The sequence below is a fragment of the Entelurus aequoreus genome, linkage group LG04 (assembly GCF_033978785.1).
Source record: "Entelurus aequoreus isolate RoL-2023_Sb linkage group LG04, RoL_Eaeq_v1.1, whole genome shotgun sequence".
In the NCBI taxonomy this organism is placed as follows: Eukaryota; Metazoa; Chordata; class Actinopteri; order Syngnathiformes; family Syngnathidae; genus Entelurus; species Entelurus aequoreus.
Genome location: NC_084734.1, coordinates 1,799,394 through 1,820,768, shown reverse-complemented (window position 1 = coordinate 1,820,768; position 21,375 = coordinate 1,799,394). Strand labels below are relative to the sequence as shown.

Genomic DNA, 21,375 nt, shown 5'->3' with positions numbered 1-21,375 from the left:
ATTGTTTCGGAATAAAGAAAAATTCAGGTTTGTTCAGTCTGGGGGAGAACTTGGGATGAGATGTGCGCATGCGCAGATTCCTCTTGGTTGCCTCGCAGGTTTTTTTTTTTACCTTGCCTTTTTCTAGGAATTCAAACAAGGACATTTTCTTCAAAGCTTCTCACTAAACGCAATTTGAAGGTGATTTAAAGTGTGCTCTCCACCTGTGTATGGTCAATTTAAAAAAAACTGGATCTTTAGAGGGAAAGTATTGTTTTGGCAAACAAGCCTGCTTGTTTGCTGGAACTCCTTGGTCTTTGTCAGGGAGTTATGCCTCCATGCTGCATCCTGATCCTGATCCTGATCCCAGACACACATACTGAGGTGTCTAATTGTCAGGGAGTTATGCCTCAATGCTGCATCCTGATCCTGAATCCTGATCCCAGACACACATACTGATGTGTCTAATTGTCAGGGAGTTATGCCTCCATGCTGCATCCTGATCCTGATCCCAGACACACATACTGAGGTGTCTAATTGTCAGGGAGTTATGCCTCCATGCTGCATCCTGATCCTGATCCTGATCCCAGACACACATACTGAGGTGTCTAATTGTCAGGGAGTTATGCCTCCATGCTGCATCCTGATCCTGATCCTGATCCCAGACACACATACTGAGGTGTCTAATTGTCAGGGAGTTATGCCTCAATGCTGCATCCTGATCCTGAATCCTGATCCCAGACACACATACTGAGGTGTCTAATTGTCAGGGAGTTATGCCTCCATGCTGCATCCTGATCCTGATCCCAGACACACATACTGAGGTGTCTAATTGTCAGGGAGTTATGCCTCCATGCTGCATCCTGATCCTGATCCTGATCCCAGACACACATACTGAGGTGTCTAATTGTCAGGGAGTTATGCCTCAATGCTGCATCCTGAATCCTGATCCTGATCCCAGACACACATACTGAGGTGTCTAATTGTCAGGGAGTTATGCCTCCATGCTGCATCCTGATCCCAGACACACATACCGAGGTGTCTAATTGTCAGGGAGTTATGCCTCCATGCTGCATCCTGATCCTGATCCCAGACACACATACTGAGGTGTCTAATTGTCAGGGAGTTATGCCTCCATGCTGCATCCTGATCCTGATCCTGATCCCAGACACACATACTGAGGTGTCTAATTGTCAGGGAGTTATGCCTCCATGCTGCATCCTGATCCTGATCCCAGACACACATACTGAGGTGTCTAATTGTCAGGGAGTTATGCCTCAATGCTGCATCCTGATCCTGATCCTGATCCCAGACACACATACTGAGGTGTCTAATTGTCAGGGAGTTATGCCTCCATGCTGCATCCTGATCCTGATCCCAGACACACATACTGAGGTGTCTAATTGTCAGGGAGTTATGCCTCCATGCTGCATCCTGATCCTGATCCTGATCCCAGACACACATACTGAGGTGTCTAATTGTCAGGGAGTTATGCCTCAATGCTGCATCCTGATCCTGATCCTGATCCCAGACACACATACTGAGGTGTCTAATTGTCAGGGAGTTATGCCTCCATGCTGCATCCTGATCCTGATCCCAGACACACATACTGAGGTGTCTAATTGTCAGGGAGTTATGCCTCCATGCTGCATCCTGAATCCTGATCCCAGACACACATACTGAGGTGTCTAATTGTCAGGGAGTTATGCCTCCATGCTGCATCCTGAATCCTGATCCCAGACACACATACCGAGGTGTCTAATTGTCAGGGAGTTATGCCTCCATGCTGCATCCTGATCCTGATCCCAGACACACATACTGAGGTGTCTAATTGTCAGGGAGTTATGCCTCAATGCTGCATCCTGATCCTGATCCCAGACACACATACTGAGGTGTCTAATTGTCAGGGAGTTATGCCTCAATGCTGCATCCTGATCCTGATCCCAGACACACATACTGAGGTGTCTAATTGTCAGGGAGTTATGCCTCCATGCTGCATCCTGATCCTGATCCTGATCCCAGACACACATACTGAGGTGTCTAATTGTCAGGGAGTTATGCCTCCATGCTGCATCCTGATCCTGATCCTGATCCCAGACACACATACTGAGGTGTCTAATTGTCAGGGAGTTATGCCTCCATGCTGCATCCTGATCCTGATCCCAGACACACATACTGAGGTGTCTAATTGTCAGGGAGTTATGCCTCAATGCTGCATCCTGATCCTGATCCTGATCCCAGACACACATACTGAGGTGTCTAATTGTCAGGGAGTTATGCCTCAATGCTGCATCCTGAATCCTGATCCCAGACACACATACTGAGGTGTCTAATTGTCAGGGAGTTATGCCTCCATGCTGCATCCTGATCCCGAATCCTGATCCCAGACACACATACTGAGGTGTCTAATTGTCAGGGAGTTATGCCTCAATGCTGCATCCTGATCCTGAATCCTGATCCCAGACACACATACTGAGGTGTCTAATTGTCAGAGGCGTTGTCCTCTGTGATTCTTAGAAGCAATTCTTGTGTGGCTTGTTGAGTTGCACATTTATGTAACGACTGCTCAATAAAGTGTGGTTGCTTCACCATATGTTTGACCTCCATGACAGAAGGAAGGTGTCAGCCCTTTACTCTTTCCTTTCTCCATCAGGCGGACTGGATGTAACTTTTCCTGGGTCTTGACTGAGCACCGACTCCACAATGCTCAAGCTAGCTGACAATATCGACCTGGGCTTCCTCTCTGACAGCGAGCGGGAGGCCATCTTGGAGGTGCTGCGACGAGATGAAGACTTGAGGAAAGCTGAGGATCTGCGTGTTCTGTAAGAAGTTAGCTTCATAGGAGTGGCCCTTAGGGACATTATTCAGAATTACACCACTGAAATGCTTACACACACGACTGAAATGCTTACACACACGCTAGAAATGCTTTTGCACACACTACTGAAATGTTCTCGCACACACTACTGAAATGTTCTCGCACACACTACTGAAATGTTCTCGCACACACTACTGAAATGTCCTCGCACACACTACTGAAATGTCCTCGCACACACTACTGAAATGTTCTCACACATACTACTGAAATGTTCTCGCACACACTACTGAAATGTTCTCACACACACTACTGAAATGTTCTCGCACACACTACTGAAATGTTCTCACACACACTACTGAAATGTCCTCGCACACACTACTGAAATGTTCTCACACACACTACTGAAATGTCCTCGCACACACTACTGAAATGTTCTCACACATACTGAAATGTTCTCGCACACACTACTGAAATGTTCTCACACACACTACTGAAATGTCCTCACACACACTACTGAAATGTCCTCGCACACACTACTGAAATGTCCTCGCACACACTACTGAAATGTTCTCACACATACTACTGAAATGTCCTCGCACACACTACTGAAATGTTCTCGCACACACTACTGAAATGTTCTCGCACACACTACTGAAATGTCCTCGCACACACTACTGAAATGTCCTCGCACACACTACTGAAATGTTCTCACACATACTACTGAAATGTCCTCGCACACACTACTGAAATGTTCTCACACATACTACTGAAATGTCCTCGCACACACTACTGACATGTTCTCACACATACTACTGAAATGTTCTCGCACACACTACTGAAATGTTCTCACACACACTACTGAAATGTCCTCGCACACACTACTGAAATGTTCTCACACACACTACTGAAATGTCCTCGCACACACTACTGAAATGTTCTCACACATACTACTGAAATGTTCTCGCACACACTACTGAAATGTTCTCACACACACTACTGAAATGTCCTCGCACACACTACTGAAATGTCCTCGCACATACTACTGAAATGTTCTCGCACACACTACTGAAATGTTCTCACACACACTACTGAAATGTCCTCGCACACACTACTGAAATGTTCTCACACATACTACTGAAATGTTCTCGCACATACTGCTGAAATGTTCTCACACACACTACTGAAATGTTCTCGCACACACTACTGAAATGTTCTCGCACACACTACTGAAATGTTCCCGCACACACTACTGAAATGTCCTCGCACACACTACTGAAATGTTCTCGCACACACTACTGAAATGTTCTCACATACACTACTGAAATGTTCTCGCACACACTGCGGAAATCTTCACGCACACTGCTGAAATCCTCTCATACACTGCTGAGACCTTCTCATTAACATTACTAAAATCCTCTCATACACACTACTGAAACTGTGAGCATTTTATTCGTGTGTGAGAGAATCTTTTTTCAGTTGTTTATGTGAAAGTGTTAAAGTAGTGTGTGTGAGAAAATGTTGGTGGTGTGTGTGAGAAAGTTTCGGTGGTGTCTGAGAGGATTTCGGTGGCGTGTGTGTGAGGATTTTGGTGATGTGTGAGAGCATTTCAGTAGTGTGCATGAGAGGATTTCATTAATGTGTAGGACAGGATTTCAGTAGTGTGTATGAGAGGATTTCATTTTTTCACATGAGTGGATTTCAGTAGTGTGTATGAGAGCATTTCATTAACGTGTATGAGGATTTCAGTACCGTATGAGACAAAAAAATTAGTATGTACGGGAGGATTTCATCCAGGGGGTACCCTGCTTTCCGCCCAAATGCAGCTGAGATAGGCTCCAGCACCCCCCGCCACCCCAAAAGGGACAAGCGGTAGAAAATGGATGGATGTATGAGAGCATTTCATTCATGAAAATGAGAGGATTTCAGTAATGTGTATGAGAGCATTTTATTAATGAGGATTTCAGTAGTGTATAAGACAAAAAAACTGTGTATGAGAGCATTTCATTAATGAGAATGAGAGGATTTCAGTAATGTGTATGAGAGCATTTTCTTAATGAGAATGAGAGGATTTCAGTAGTGCGTGTGTGAGAGCATTTTATTAATGAGAATGAGAGGATTTCAGTAGTGCGTGTGTGAGAGATAACTGAATAATGGCTCCTCATAGCTTAGCGTCCTGTATTCTGCTGAACAGTACTGACTCGGCGCTACTCGACACTTTATACAAGTACTTGTTCCCGGAAAGTGCAAAACACACCACACTAACGCGTCACTTGGAACTCAACAAGATTACAAACTACAACTTCTGCGTTTATTGTACTTGTCATGTTACATGCAAAAGAAGATCAAGAAAACCTTAATAGTGTGCTATAAAAATCGATTCACATTCAAATTGCAATTCTTATTCATACCAATTCTAGATTGATTCATACCGGTATATTTTTTTTAAGAATCAACCAAGGCGCTCACAGAATGCAGGGTACTGTGTCCGCAGTAACGTGGTCACAGACTGCAGGGTACTGTGTCCGCAGTAACGTAGTCACAGACTGCAGGGTACTGTGTCCGCAGTAACGTAGTCACAGACTGCAGGGTACTGTGTCCGCAGTAACATAGTCACAGACTGCAGAGTACTGTGTCCGCAGTAACATAGTCACAGACTGCAGGGTACTGTGTCCGCAGTAACATAGTCACAGACTGCAGGGTACTGTGTCCGCAGTAACGTAGTCACAGACTGCAGGGTACTGTGTCCGCAGTAACGTAGTCACAGACTGCAGGGTACTGTGTCCGCAGTAACATAGTCACAGACTGCAGAGTACTGTGTCCGCAGTAACATAGTCACAGACTGCAGGGTACTGTGTCCGCAGTAACATAGTCACAGACTGCAGGGTACTGTGTCCGCAGTAACATAGTCACAGACTGCAGGGTACTGTGTCCGCAGTAACGTAGTCACAGACTGCAGGGTACTGTGTCCGCAGTAACGTGGTCACAGACTGCAGGGTACTGTGTCCGCAGTAACATAGTCACAGACTGCAGGGTACTGTGTCCGCAGTAACGTAGTCACAGACTGCAGGGTACTGTGTCCGCAGTAACACAGTCACAGACTGCAGGGTACTGTGTCCGCAGTAACATAGTCACAGACTGCAGGGTACTGTGTCCGCAGTAACATAGTCACAGACTGCAGGGTACTGTGTCCACAGTAACGTGGTCACAGACTGCAGGGTACTGTGTCCGCAGTAACATAGTCACAGACTGCAGGGTACTGTGTCCGCAGTAATGTAGTCACAGACTGCAGGGTACTGTGTCCGCAGTAACGTAGTCACAGACTGCAGGGTACTGTGTCCGCAGTAACGTAGTCACAGACTGCAGGGTACTGTGTCCGCAGTAACGTAGTCACAGACTGCAGGGTACTGTGTCCGCAGTAACGTAGTCACAGACTGCAGGGTACTGTGTCCGCAGTAACGTAGTCACAGACTGCAGGGTACTGTGTCCGCAGTAACGTAGTCACAGACTGCAGGGTACTGTGTCCGCAGTAACGCAGTCACAGACTGCAGGGTACTGTGTCCGCAGTAACGCAGTCACAGACTGCAGGGTACTGTGTCCGCAGTAACGCAGTCACAGACTGCAGGGTACTGTGTCCGCAGTAACATAGTCACAGACTGCAGGGTACTGTGTCCGCAGTAACGTAGTCACAGACTGCAGGGTACTGTGTCCGCAGTAACACAGTCGTGACTGCAGAGTACTGTGTCCGCAGTAACGTAGTCACAGACTGCAGGGTACTGTGTCCGCAGTAGCGTAGTCACAGACTGCAGGGTACTGTGTCCGCAGTAACATAGTCACAGACTGCAGGGTACTGTGTCCGCAGTAACGTAGTCACAGACTGCAGGGTACTGTGTCCGCAGTAACGTAGTCACAGACTGCAGGGTACTGTGTCCGCAGTAACGTAGTCACAGACTGCAGGGTACTGTGTCCGCAGTAACACAGTCACAGACTGCAGGGTACTGTGTCCGCAGTAACGCAGTCACAGACTGCAGGGTACTGTGTCCGCAGTAACGTAGTCACAGACTGCAGGGTACTGTGTCCGCAGTAACGTAGTCACAGACTGCAGGGTACTGTGTCCGCAGTAACGCAGTCACAGACTGCAGGGTACTGTGTCCGCAGTAACGCAGTCACAGACTGCAGGGTACTGTGTCCGCAGTAACGCAGTCACAGACTGCAGGGTACTGTGTCCGCAGTAACGCAGTCACAGACTGCAGGGTACTGTGTCCGCAGTAACGTAGTCACAGACTGCAGGGTACTGTGTCCGCAGTAACGTAGTCACAGACTGCAGGGTACTGTGTCCGCAGTAACGTAGTCACAGACTGCAGGGTACTGTGTCCGCAGTAACGTAGTCACAGACTGCAGGGTACTGAGTCCGCAGTAACGTAGTCACAGACTGCAGGGTACTGTGTCCGCAGTAACGTAGTCACAGACTGCAGGGTACTGTGTCCGCAGTAACGTAGTCACAGACTGCAGGGTACTGTGTCCGCAGTAACGTAGTCACAGACTGCAGGGTACTGTGTCCGCAGTAACGTAGTCACAGACTGCAGGGTACTGTGTCCGCAGTAACGTAGTCACAGAGTGCAGAGTACTGTGTCCGCAGTAACGTAGTCACAGACTGCAGGGTACTGTGTCCGCAGTAACATAGTCACAGACTGCAGGGTACTGTGTCCGCAGTAACATAGTCACAGACTGCAGGGTACTGTGTCCGCAGTAACATAGTCACAGAGTGCAGAGTACTGTGTCCGCAGTAACATAGTCACAGACTGCAGGGTACTGTGTCCGCAGTAACATAGTCACAGACTGCAGGGTACTGTGTCCGCAGTAACGTAGTCACAGAGTGCAGAGTACTGTGTCCGCAGTAACACAGTTGTGTGCACTTCCGCCTTGTACTTTCTTGTGAAATTTGCAGATCAGTGTGACTAAGAAGGCAGGTGGATGTGAGAAATACACGCCCTTCGCTTGAGCTCAGTGCACACACGCGCATGGCGGACGTCCGCTTTTAGTATGCGCATTCCTGCGCTCCACATATGTTCCAGTGCTCGAGTCGATGTGAGGCTTTACTCTCTGCATGTATACTTAAAACGTCAACAACTAAAATGATGTTTTATAACCTGTTTTGAAAAGGCTTGATTATGGGCCTGCTGCGAAGCAAGCACCCATTCACTGCTGCATAGAATGGCTAACGTTTTATGCTAGCTTTTCAGCTAATATTGTATATTTAAACCTAAAAATCATGGCTTGAGTTACACTGTGCTGTTGAGCTAACAGTTAACATGCTAATGCCAATGTTATGTGAGCTTTTTTTTTAGCAAATGTTGTATGTTTACACCTATAAATGCATTTTCAGTTATTTCCTCTTATTCCATCACGGGCTAGCATGCTAACATTGGCATGCTAATGTTTTATGTTAACTTTTTAGCCACATTTGTATGTGGTCTAGGGGTAGGAAGTTTAGAAGTATGTTAACGTTTCTTAAATTTGCATGCTACGTTAGCATGCTACTTTTTAGGTAATTTTGTATGTATACACCTACAGATAGTACATTTTGGTCCTTTTTCTTATCTGGTCACATGCTGGCATGTTAACTTTAGGATTATGCTAACTTGGATACATTTGTATGTTTTAACCTGAAAATAATGGATTTTGATACTTGACGCCATCTTGGAAGTACGGTAACGTCTCTTACATTGGCATTCTAACGTTCACATGCTAACATTTTTTTGCTAGCTTTTTAAGTCATTTTGAATGTTTAAAACGTAACATCGGGAATTTTAAAACTTGGTTCCATTTTGGAAGTATGCATGTCCATCAAAATTTCTGTGGGAATTTTTTAGTTGTAATTATTATACCAAATAATAGATTGCAAGAATAGATTTGAATCAAGAATTGTGTTGAAACAATTCTGAATCTAAAAGTGTCACCCCTAAGAATTTGGATGGATGCACCTGGGGATAGGTTTGATTGGCAACACTAAATAGTCCGTAATGTGTGAATGTGAGTGTGAATGTTGTCTGTTGGCCCTGCGATGAGGTGGCGACTTGTCCAGGGTGTACCCCGCCTTCGCCCGTTTGTAGCTGAGATAGGCTCCAGAGCCCCCCCGCGACCCCGAAGGGAATAAGCGGTAGAAAATGGATGGATGGATGGAATCGTAGTGTGCCCTATGACTCCCAACTCTATTTAGCAAAGCAGCAAAATGGAGAGTCTTGAGAGGAAGAAAGCAGAATCCAGACCACGGGTCACCAACCTTTTTAATACCAAGAGCTACTTCTTGGGTAGTGATTAATGCGAAGGGCTACCAGTTTGATACACACTTAAATAAATTGCCAGAAATAGCCAATTTGCTCAATTTACCTTTAACTCTGTTATTATTAATAATTAATGATATTTACACTTAATTGAACGGTTTAAAAGAGGAGAAAACATGAAAAAAAAATGACAATTAAATTTTGAAACATAGTTTATCTTCAATTTCGACTCTTTAAAATTCAAAATTCAACCGAAATAAAGAAGAGAAAAACTTAAAAAAAGAATCTATGGAACATCATTAGTAATTTTTCCTGATTAAGATTAATTTTAGAATTTGATGACATGTTTTAAATAGGTTAAAATCCAATCTACACTTTGTTAGAATATATAACAAATTGGACCAAGCTATATTTCTAACAAAGACAAATCATTATTTCTTCTAGATTTTCCAGAACAAAAATTTTAAAAATCAATTCAAAAGACTTTGAAATAAGATTTAAATTTGATTCTACAGATTTTCTAGATTTGCCAGAATAATTTTTTTGAATTTTAATCATAATAAGTTTGAAGAAATATTTCACAAATATTCTTCGTCGAAAAAACAGAAGCTACAATGAAGAATTAAATTAAAATGTATTTATTATTCTTTACAATAAAAATAAAAAATAAAAAAAATACTTGAACATTAATTTAAAATGTCAGGAAATAAGAGGAAGGAATTTAAAAGGTAAAAAGGTATATGTGTTTAAAAATCCTAAAATCATTTTTAAGGTTGTATTTTTTCTCTAAAATTGTCTTTCTGAAATTTATAAGAAGCAAAGTAAAACAATTAATGAATTTATTTAAACAAGTGAAGACCAAGTCTTTAAAATATTTTCTTGGATTTTCAAATTCTATTTGAGTTTTGTCTCTCTTAGAATTAAAAATGTCGGGCAAAGCGAGACCAGCTTGCTAGTAAATAAATACAATTAAAAAAATAGAGGCAGCTCACTGGTAAGTGCTGCTATTTGAGCTATTTTTAGAACAGGCCGGCGGGCTACTCATCTGGTCCTTACGGGCTACCTGGTGCCCACGGGCACCGCGTTGGTGACCCCTGATCCAGACCAACAAATCAAATCAACTTTATTTATAAAGCACATTTTAAAATGTACCACAGGGGTAGCCAAAGTGCTGTACAATGGGCAGGTTAGAAGATAACACAAGAGAAACGAGCAAGCACAACACAAACAGAGCACGGTAAAAAATAAATAAAACATAAAAACAGGTTCACAGCAGGTGCATTGTGGGACGCCATAGCAGGATGGAGATCACTCAGTGTTAAAAGCCATGGAATAAAAGTATGTTTTTAAGAGAGATTTAAAAACAGGAAGAGAGGAGGCCTGTCTAACACTCAGAGGTAAGTCGTTCCAGAGCTTGGGAGCAGCAGCGGCGAAAGCTCTGTCACCTCTCTAAGCTTCAGCCTTGTGTCAGGGACCGTTGGCTAATACTCTTATATTGTTCAAATCAGTAACCGGTAGTAAAACTCCTGCTTTTCTCATGGCCCAAATAGTTCACGGTAGCACTATACATAATCACAATACCAGGGCATCCAGTGAGGGGCATTTTGTACTCCCTCGTCCCAGGAAGAATGCTTTGCGGAAATCTTTTATTTATAGATCTTTATCGCTCTGGAATAACGTGCCTCGAATTCTCACCAGCATCGAAAGTAAACAGGTTTTTAAAAACAGAGTAATATTTTATCTGAGTTTTTAAATTAGTTTGCTCATTGATGATTTGTTTGGTTTTATATTGTGTAGTTATATTTATATGGTAATTATTATTCTGTGACTGTAAATTGTCGACGTCATCGGTTACGTAAATACGTCGACGCCGTTTTTGTGCGTCGACGCGTCGCATATTCACGTCACACTACAGTCATGGCGAAGCGCAAAGCAGACGATCAAAGCAGACGATGCGAGCGAGGGAGAAAAATCACGCCAAAAGTCGTCAAAAGTGTGGGAGTATTTCAATACACGGCCTAATAATGTTGTTGTATGCACACTGTGTCGAGCATAAATGGCCTATCATAGCAGCACAACGGCTATGAACGAACGTTTGAAAAGAAAACCATCAACCATCAACTAGTCAATCGTCCGCGCGAGTATACGTTGTCATCATTACACAAAAACATGAATGTGTCATTTGTATCTGCTAGGGGTGTAACGGTACGTGTTTTGTATTGAACCGTTTCGGTACGGGGCTTTCGGTTCGGTACGGGGGTGTACCGAACGAGTTTCTAAGCTAAAGCTAACTTTAGCTGCTAAAGTCTTAACAATAACAAGCTGCTTTGCTCCTTCTGCCTCTGTCTCAGCACCCAGCATTGTCCCACCCACACAACCATCTGATTGGTACACACGAAGCATTATCAGCCAATCAGCAGTGCGTATTCAAAACGTTAGCAGCCAATCAGCAGTGTGTATTCAGAGCGCATGTAGTCAGCGCTTCAGCGTGGAGCAGATAGGTGTTTAGCAGGTGAGCATCAGGCAGCGGACTCTCCCCAAATGATAATAAACACCTCCCAGTCAACTACTAGTAACATCACTATGAGCCCGTTGACCTTCTAGAAATATAAACTGCCGCTCAGCTCACTCACAGTCCTGGCTTGAGGTGAAGGCTAATTACCTCTCAGTTCCAGCCACATCGACCCCTTCTGAGCGCCTATTTTCAGCTGCTGGGAATATTGTAAACAAGAAAAGAACCAGAGCATGTAGACATGCTAACCTTTCTTCATTACAACTGTTAGTCACTCACTGGAATGAGTAGAATTGGTTATTGTGTACTGTGTTGGACTGGATGTTTATTTTGCACATTTTAAAAGCAATACTTAATGTTTACAGTGCTCCAGAATATTTAGATTGGCACTTTTTTGTATTGGATATTTATCTTTATTTTTGCACATTTTAGCAAATAAGCAATACTTTCACTTTTGTTGAAATGTTTACACTGTTGTTACAGAATATTTCGTTTTGCACTTTTTTGTATTGGATGTTTATCTTTATTTTTGCACATTTTAAAGCAAAATAAGCAATACTTTTACTTTTGAAATGCTTATACTATTGCAGAATATTAAGATTTGCACTGGATGTTGACTTTTATATTTGCACATTAAAAAGCAATTAAGCTACTTTTAATTTTGTTGAATGTTAAAAGTTTTAAATGTTTACATTGTTACAGAATATTTAGTCATGTTGTTGTCAATGTTGACTGAGTGGCCATACTTCTTTTTTTTTGTAAATAAAAGCCATGCCTTAAGGAAAAAACTGGCCTACATTTATTTTTTCCATCTTCATTTTGAATTAAAAAAATAATCGGTAAAAAGAAAAATAATCTATAGATTAATCGGAAAAAATAATCTGTAGATTAACCGATTAATCGAAAAAATAATCTATAGATTAACCGATTAATCGAAAAAAATAATCTATAGATTAATCGATAGAAAAATAATCGTTAGCTGCAGCCTTACACTGAGTGAACAAGACTAAGCTAATGTTAGACTGTGTGTTTGCTGTCCATCCAACAAAATGAGCAGGTACTAGAAATAATGGAAACGCATCAATAGATCAGTAGAGCCATTTGGAGTACATGCAGTGGAAAAGTAGCATTATGAGTGGTAAATGTAGCAAATATACACAAGGGATTTTAGGCTTGGCATTTTCTAACTATATTTTATGACTCGGACTGGTTCCCATTCTACAGGAATGTGAACTATTGACCGTTGTGACTAAACAGGCATGTTAATACCAAGTGTGTGTTTCAGTCTGATACCGTACTGTGCCTATTTCCATCTTCAAACTTTTCCTGGTGATTTCTGTTTTCCCCCCCACCGGGACCTTACTTTCAACATGATTGCATGACTTTCTTTGTTGTTTTTGTCACAGGAAGCTTAAGGCCGAGTTGCTGGGAATCAAGCGGAAAGGGGCCAAACGTGGAAGCGGGAGATACAGTCAGAGGAGTTGTGGCCGATGCCAGACGCCTTTGAGTCCGCTGGCCTTAAACAGCATCCAGTGCAGGCAGTGCCATCACCTTGTATGCAGCCAGTGCAGAACCAACGTCCCCAGAGGGCAATGGCTATGCAACGTGTGCGCCAAAGAGTCGTAAGAAAAATCGTCTCATTATTTACATAAACCAGAAGTATGTGAGAATGAATTATATGCAGATATAACCTGTTATTTTTTCCTTAATGATTTGGAGTGCATGAGAAAGTCCAAATTGAAAACATAGCTATAGCTCCAACACGGCAGTTGCAGAAGCAATATTGTAATAAGAGTAGGGATCAAACTGCTCACTCAGCGTTAATACAACTAAAGAGTTCACAAGTAGTGACATGAAGCGCTGGATATTTATGATTGTGTTTATTCCACGCACATGCCACCTTGTGAAGGTAATAGAAATTACAGTAGTGCAGGGGTCACCAACGCGGTGCCCGCGGGCACCAGGTAGCCCGTAAGGACCAGATGAGTAGCCCGCTGGCCTGTTCTAAAAATAGCTCAAATAGCAGCACTTACCAGTGAGCTGCCTCTATTTTTTAAATTGTATTTATTTACTAGCAAGCTGGTCTCGCTTTGCCCGAAATTTGTAATTCTAAGAGAGACAAAACTCAAATAGAATTTGAAAATCCAAGAAAATATTTTAAAGACTTGGTCTTCACTTGTTTAAATAACTTCATTATTTTTTTTACTTTGCTTCTTATAACTTTCAGAAAGACAATTTTAGAGAAAAAATACAACCTTAAAAATGATTTTAGGATTTATAAACACATATACCTTTTTACCTTTTAAATTTCTTCCTCTTCTTTCCTGATAATTTAAATCAATGTTCAAGTAAATTAATTTTTTTTATTGTAAAGAATAATACATACATTTTAATTTAATTCTTCATTTTAGCTTCTGTTTTTTCGACGAAGAATATTTGTGAAATATTTCCTCAAACTTATTATGATTAAAATTCAAAAAAATTATTCTGTCAAATCTAGAAAATCTGTAGAATCAAATGTAAATCTTATTTCAAAGTCTTTTGAATTTCTTTTAAAATTTTTGTTCTGGAAAATCTAGAAGAAATAATGATTTGTCTTTGTTAGAAATATAGCTTGGTCCAATTTGTTATATATTCTAACAAAGTGTAGATTGGATTTTAACCTATTTAAAACATGTCATCAAAATTCTAAAATTAATCTTAATCAGGAAAAATTACTAATGATGTTCCATAAATTCTTTTTTTAAGTTTTTCTCTTTTTTTCGGTTGAATTTTGAATTTTAAAGAGTCGAAATTGAAGATAAACTGTTTCAAAATTTAACTGTAATTTTTTTCGTGTTTTCTCCTCTTTTAAACCGTTCAATTAAGTGTAAATATCATTAATTATTAATAATAACAGAGTTAAAGGTAAATTGAGCAAATTGGCTACTTCTGGCAATTTATTTAAGTGTGTATCAAACTGGTAGCCCTTCGCATTAATCAGTACCCAAGAAGTAGCTCTTGCTTTCAAAAAGGTTGGTGACCCCTGCAGTAGTGTCTCAACTTACCACCTCAATCGGTTCTGTGACGTAGCTCTGAACTCAAAACATTTGTATCTCAAATCAACATTGAAATCAGTTTGATTAGTGCTTGACCCCCACCCTGAAACACCACCATTCTAAAATGCCTTTTAAAAAACAACTTCTACAAAACCCAAAACCAGTGAAGTTGTCATGTTGTGTAAATGGTAAATAAAAAGAGAATACAATGATTTGCAAATCCATTTCAACTTATATTCAATTGAATAGACTGCAAAGACAAGATATTTCATGTTCACACTGAGAAACTTTATTTTTTGCAAATATTAGCTCATCTGGAATTTGATGCCTGCAACATGTTTCAAAAAAGCTGGCACAAGTGGCAAAAAAGAGTGATAAAGTTGAGGAATGCTCATCAAAGACTTATTTGGAACATCCCACAGGTGAACGGGCTAATTGGGAACAGGTGGGTGCCATGATTGGGTATAAAAGCAGCTTCCATGAAATGCTCAGTCGTTCACAAACAAGGACGGGGCGAGGGTCACCACTTTGTCAACAAAAGCCTGAGCAAATTGTTTAAGAACAACATTTCTCAAGCAGCTATTGCAAGGAATTGAGGGATTTCACCATCTACGCTCCGTAATATCATCAAAAGGTTCAGAGAATCTGGAGAAATCACTGCACGTAAGCAGCTAAGCCCGTGACCTTGGATCCCTCAGGCGGTACTGCATCAAAAAGCCACATCAGTGTGTAAAGGATATCACCACATGGGCTCAGGAACACTTCAGAAACCCACTGTCAGTAACTACAGTTGGTCGCTACATCTGTAAGTGCAAGTTAAAACTCTCCTATGCAAAGCCAAAGCCAATGATCAACAACACCCAGAAACGCTTCGCTGAGCCCGAGCACATCTAAGATGGACTGATGCAAAGTGGAAAAGTGTTCTGTTGTCTGACGAGTCCACATTTCAAATTTTTTATGGAAACTGTGGACGTCGTGACCTCCGGACCAAAGAGGAAAAGAACCATCCGGATTGTTCTAGGGTGAAAGTGTAAAAGGCAGCATGTGTGATGGTATGGGGGTGTATTAGTGCCCAAGACATGGGTAACTTACACATCTGTGAAGGCACCATTAATGCTGAAAGGTACATACAGCTTTTGGCGCAACATATGTTGCCATCCAAGCAACGTTATCATGGACGCCCCTGCTTATTTCAGCAAGACAATGCCAAGCCACGTGTTACAACAGCGTAGTAAAAGAGTGCGGGTACTAGACTGGCCTGCCTGTAGTCCAGACATTGAAAATGGGTGAAGGCTAAAATATGAGAAGGGAGACTGTTGAACAACTTAAGCTGTACATCAAGCAAGAATGGGAAAGAATTCCACTTCAAAAATGTGTCTCCTCAGTTCCCAAACCTTTACTGAGTGTTGTTCAAAGGAAAGGCCACGTAACACACTGGTAAAAATGCCTTTTTTGCAATGTGTTGCTGCCATTCAATTCTAACTTCATGATTATTTGCAAAAAAAAGAGTTTCTCCGTGTGAACATGAAATATCTCGTCCTTGCAGTCTATTCAATTGAATATAAGTTGAAAAGGATTTGTTGTATTCTCTTTTTATTTACCATTTACACAACGTGGCAACTTCACTGCTTTTGTAGTTTGTATATAAGAGAGATGGTTTAAAAACAATACAATAGAATCTAATGAAGTACAGCCTTGGAGAGTGGACTTCTATGGTATCCCCTTCCAGCTGCTTCCTCGTCAAACACCATCAGCAGCTGTTCCATTTTTTTCATGCATAAATGTCCGCTTATTCGATATTATTTGAACATTCTCGGCTATTGTTCGCCTTGTTCTGCTTCGGTAAGGAGCTAACTTGCAGTGATACTCTCCAAATTGCTTCTTCAAGTTGGCGACACACTATCATGTTTTTGATGATTTCTTCCTTGAATTTAATGGCTAGCTTACTCTCAGCACGGTCCTTCACACTCACTTCCTTTAGTCCCATGGTTGATCCCTAGCTATGAGCTAATGCTAGCGTATAAGACCAGGGGCCGTACTTATCAAGCTTCTTAGAATTACTCCTAAGAAGTCTGCTAAGAGTTGACTTAAGAGTAAATAAATTCTTCGCTGAAAGCTGCACTTAAAAGTTAGTTATCAAGCGTCTTACTCACACTTTCAGCAAAGTGTAGGACTGAATCTTAAGTGTCACACTCGGAGCTGAATTACGACATTACTATGTGCCGTAAACGCAATTTTAGGTGACGTCATTTCTGTGTCCATAGAAATGACCAATCACGGAAGGGAATCCGTTGTCTAAGAATAAAGAAATATCTTGGAAATGTTTAAGTGGACAATGGGAGTGTATATTTTGACAATAAACTACAAAATAATACAAAACAAACTAGTCCCCGCCGGCACTCACGCTACCGCTCCCTCTCTTCTGTCGCCCACACACTCACTGACGTCACTCACCTCACGGCCACACACATACGCTACTGTCATAACATTTTCTTTCCAATTCATTAATTAGGCAACTAATTTGAAACTGGTGTGGGTGGCTCTATATATACTAGCCCACTGCAGACACATGCAGAAATCAACAAGGAATCGAAAAGTATTAAATCTGTGACAAAAATAATATCCGCTCTATCTAAACGAAAAAAACATTGTTCCGTTCCCTGAACGTTCGCGCACGTCTCTCTCGCCTCAGTGCCATCCCCTGCTGGCAACTCCTAACCACTTAAGACACCTCTGAAGGTCTCTTAAATATCGTGGAGAGTAGGAGTGATTCTTAGACTTAAGAACGTTGATAAAAAGCTTTTATTCTTAAGTTTGAGAGTAGGACTAAATTTTGCAAATTCTCAGGACTTAAGTGTAAAATGGCACTCTAAGAAGCTTGATAAGTACGGCTCCTGATGATTTAGTGGGATCTTACGGGGTATTTGCTACGCCAACTAATGCTGGAGATGCTTGGAACTCCAATGTTTGCATAATTAGCTGAGAGACCACTCTGATCTCAAAACACTCTTAACTCTGGTTTTTCCACCTCTTGCTGTTGCATACCAGGCACATGGCACCTGGAGGACAATTGACTACATCATTTGGATTGAAAGTTGGCAGAAGATCTGGGGCCGTACTTATCAAGCTTCTTAGAGTGCCATTTTACACTTAAGTCCTGAGAATTTGCTAAATTTAGTCCTACTCTCAAACTTAAGAATAAAAGCTTTTTATCAACGTTCTTAAGTCTAAGAATCACTCCTACTCTCCACGATATTTAAGAGACCTTCAGAGGTGTCTTAAGTGGTTAGGAGTTGCCAGCAGGGGATGGCACTGAGGCGAGAGAGACGTGAGCGAACGTTCAGGGAACGGAACAATGTTTTAGTTTTTTTTGATGACGAGCAGCTGATCAAACGGTATCGTTTAGACAGAGCGGATATTATTTTTGTCACAGATTTAATACTTTTCGATTCCTTGTTGATTTCTGCATGTGTCTGCAGTGGGCTAGTATATATAGAGCCACCCACACCAGTTTCAAATTAGTTGCCTAATTAATGAATTGGAAAGAAAATGTTATGACAGTAGCGTATGTGTGTGGCCGTGAGGTGAGTGACGTCAGTGAGTGTGTGGGCGAGAGAAGAGAGGGAGCGGTAGCGTGAGTGCCGGCGGGGACTAGTTTGTTTTGTATTATTTTGTAGTTTATTGTCAAAATATACACTCCCATTGTCCACATAAATATTTCCAAGATATTTCTTTATTCTTAGACAACGGATTCCCTTCCGTGATTGGTCATTTCTATGGACACAGAAATGACGTCACCTAAAATTCCGTTTACGGCACATAGTAATGTCGTAATTCAGCTCTGAGTGTGACACTTAAGATTCAGTCCTACACTTCGCTGAAAGTGTGAGTAAGACGCTTGATAACTAACTTTTAAGTGCAGCTTTCAGCGAAGAATTTATTTACTCTTAAGTCAACTCTTAGCAGACTTCTTAGGAGTAATTCTAAGAAGCTTGATAAGTACGGCCCCCGGTAGACTAGAAGTTGGGCTTCCACAGAAGTATGTTTTGTTTCACGTTGGCCTGGAAAATGTCTTCTCAGGGACCTAAGGAAGAGTACGGGTGACTGGTTCTACAACCTGAGGGTCAACCGATTCCTCACATCGCCTGCACACGAGCTGGTGAGATGCAGCCTCAGAAAGAAGCCAGTGTGTGAGTACGGGAAGAGGAAGTGGGTATGGCCTGTTCCGCGAGGAATGTAAACAAGCACGGACTGGATTGTTGTCTTGGTTACAAAGTAAAAGAGGAAGTAACTTGAAAACGTAATGCTCTTGACTCTTTTTCTCCACAAAGCAAAGAAGTATGAGACAATGGGAGACATCCTGCTGAAAAATGAAGATTTGAGCCGAGCTGCGTCGACGCTACCAAGTGAAGATTTAAGCGCCTACCGCCCGAATGCAGCTGAGATAGGCTCCAGCGACCCCCCGCGACCCCGGAAGGGACAAGCGGTAGAAAATGGATGGATGGATGCATCGACGCTACCAAGTGAAGATTTGAGCCGAGCTGCATCGACGCTACCAAGTGAAGATTTAAGCCGAGCTGCGTCGACGCTACCAAGTGAAGATTTAAGCCGAGCTGCGTCGACGCTACCAAGTGAAGATTTAAGCCGAGCTGCGTCGACGCTACCAAGTGAAGATTTAAGCCGAGCTGCGTCGACGCTACCGAGTGAAGATTTAAGCCGAGCTGCGTCGACGCTACCAAGTGAAGATTTGGGCGGAGCTGCATCGGTTCCTGTTCCCGCCCGTAACCCCACTTTGGTCGCACCCGCTCCCACTCCTGCCCTCGTCCCAATCCCCATCCCTAGACAGAGAATCCAAACCACTAGCAAACGGTGGGACATCATTTTTTTTTACCCCCTCGTGTTTTTGCTTATTGTGTTTCCATTTCCCAAAGATAATTTGAATGTTCTCTCACAGTCCTCCCAGTAAGACTTCAGGCTCCATGAAGTCTTTTGAAATAGAAGCGGATGAAGACACGTTAAAGCCGCCGCACAGTGACACGGAGTCTGCAGACAAAGCCAGCCTGGGCAGCAGCAGAACTGGCACAGAGTCCAGACGAGTCACCCCTGACCTGCCCAGGTGAACTAAAGATGGAAAATGACTAAATCATAGGGCTGGGCGCTATATCGCTATTGGAGGGTATATTTTAGAAAGACATATCTATTTGAGATAATACCGCCGTAACGGTATTTTTGGATGTGCCTTTGTGCGGCTGTGCCTAGCAGGCACCGTAGCTAGGAAAGATCCAGCGCGTGGGAATGGTCTTACCGACCCTCCGCCACATTCACCTGATGTTCCCTCACCTTAGCTCAACCTTATTAACCAGCGGTAACACAAGCCGGTGAAAAGGTTCAACAGAACACCTGTTAGAGCTGGCTAACAACAACAATTTAGCTGAAACCCTCACTGATGTCACGTGTCGCTTGGCAACAGACACCGACTTTTAAAGGAACACACACACGCACACACACATGGCTCTCATAAACTTCTCTCAACTGCCTGTGACATTTATTTGAAGTAACACAATTACATTCCCTGGTAATTCATTGCGTGAGGAGTGACTATAATTACTTTTTAAAGGTAATGTTCAGAACACTTTTAGTGACAGTAATGTGGTGTTGAGTTTAAACTACCGTAATTTCCGGACTATAAGCCGCTACTTTTCCCCCTCGTTCTGGTCCCTGCGGCTTATACAAAGGTGCGGCTTATTTACGGCCTGTTCTTCTCCGACACCGACGAAGAGGATTTCGGTGGTTTTAGTACGCAGGAGGAAGACGATGACACAATGATTAAAAACTGACTTTTCATATACCGGTAGGCTGGTTATTTTGATAACGTACAGGCGGGCACTTTGTATTACTTTGCACCGTTGTATTATTTGTACTCTGCACGAATGCTGTTCGCCATGTCAAAGATGTGAAAGTTTGATTGAATGATTGAAAGATTCATTGTTAATAAATGGGACGCTTTGCGTTCCCAAACAGTCATCTCTGTCCCGACAATCCCCTCCGTGGTAGCAGGAACCCCTATATACTACGCTAATTACACATCAAAACCCTGTGGCTTATAGTCGGGTGCGGCTATATATGGAGCAATCTGTATTTTCCCATAAATTTAGCTGGTGCGGCTTATAGTCCGGTGCGGCTTATAGTCCGGAAATTACGGTAAACACTTTTTGTTAAATACTGATTGCTTGCTGGCTCCTCTTCTTGAAGATAGGGGTCAATGGTCCCTAAGAATGATGTGCTCTGTAGTGACTGTTCAAGCCAATACGAGCTTTGGCGTTTCTGCCGCATATGGGACAGATCAGACCAGGTGGTAATATACATTTTGGCATGACTCTACTTTCCAGTCTCCTCCTCCTTTCTTTCAAGTATCATAGATGTTCTTTTCTCCTCATACTTTGTCACTCCTTCACTGACTGCAGCTCTCCATCTTATTCTGTCTTTTGCTAGGTCTTCCCAGTATGTAGTATCTATTTCACATTGTTTCAATGTCTTCTTTAAGCAATCCTTGTAGTGGTTTCTCTGCCCACCAGTATTTATTTTCCCTTCATTCAGCTGACAGTACATCTGTTTTGGCAGTCTGTCATCATTCATCCGTACGACATGTCCTGCCCATCGTAGTTGGTATTTAACAATTGTACTCTCTACACTGGGAAGCATGGCCTGTTCAAGTACACTGATGGATGTTCTCATATCTTGCCACTT

The 21,375-nt window shown here is 42.4% G+C and overlaps 1 protein-coding gene across 4 annotated transcripts in view; it reads left to right on the top strand.

Moving 5' to 3' along the window:
- Positions 1-21,375, top strand: part of sytl4 (synaptotagmin-like 4) — a 61,972-nt gene that overhangs the window by 613 nt on the left and 39,984 nt on the right. For 3 of the 4 annotated variants that reach the window (XM_062043995.1, XM_062043993.1, XM_062043996.1), the window contains exons 2-6: positions 2,633-2,801; positions 12,997-13,212; positions 18,709-18,818; positions 18,960-19,497; positions 19,583-19,744. In XM_062043995.1, coding sequence (XP_061899979.1) covers positions 2,683-2,801; positions 12,997-13,212; positions 18,709-18,818; positions 18,960-19,497; positions 19,583-19,744 — 1,145 coding nt within the window. In that variant the 5' untranslated portion in view covers positions 2,633-2,682. Of the gene's footprint in view, positions 1-160; positions 181-2,632; positions 2,802-12,996; positions 13,213-18,708; positions 18,819-18,959; positions 19,498-19,582; positions 19,745-21,375 lie in introns of those variants that run through there. The other variant, XM_062043994.1, reaches the window with a different exon arrangement.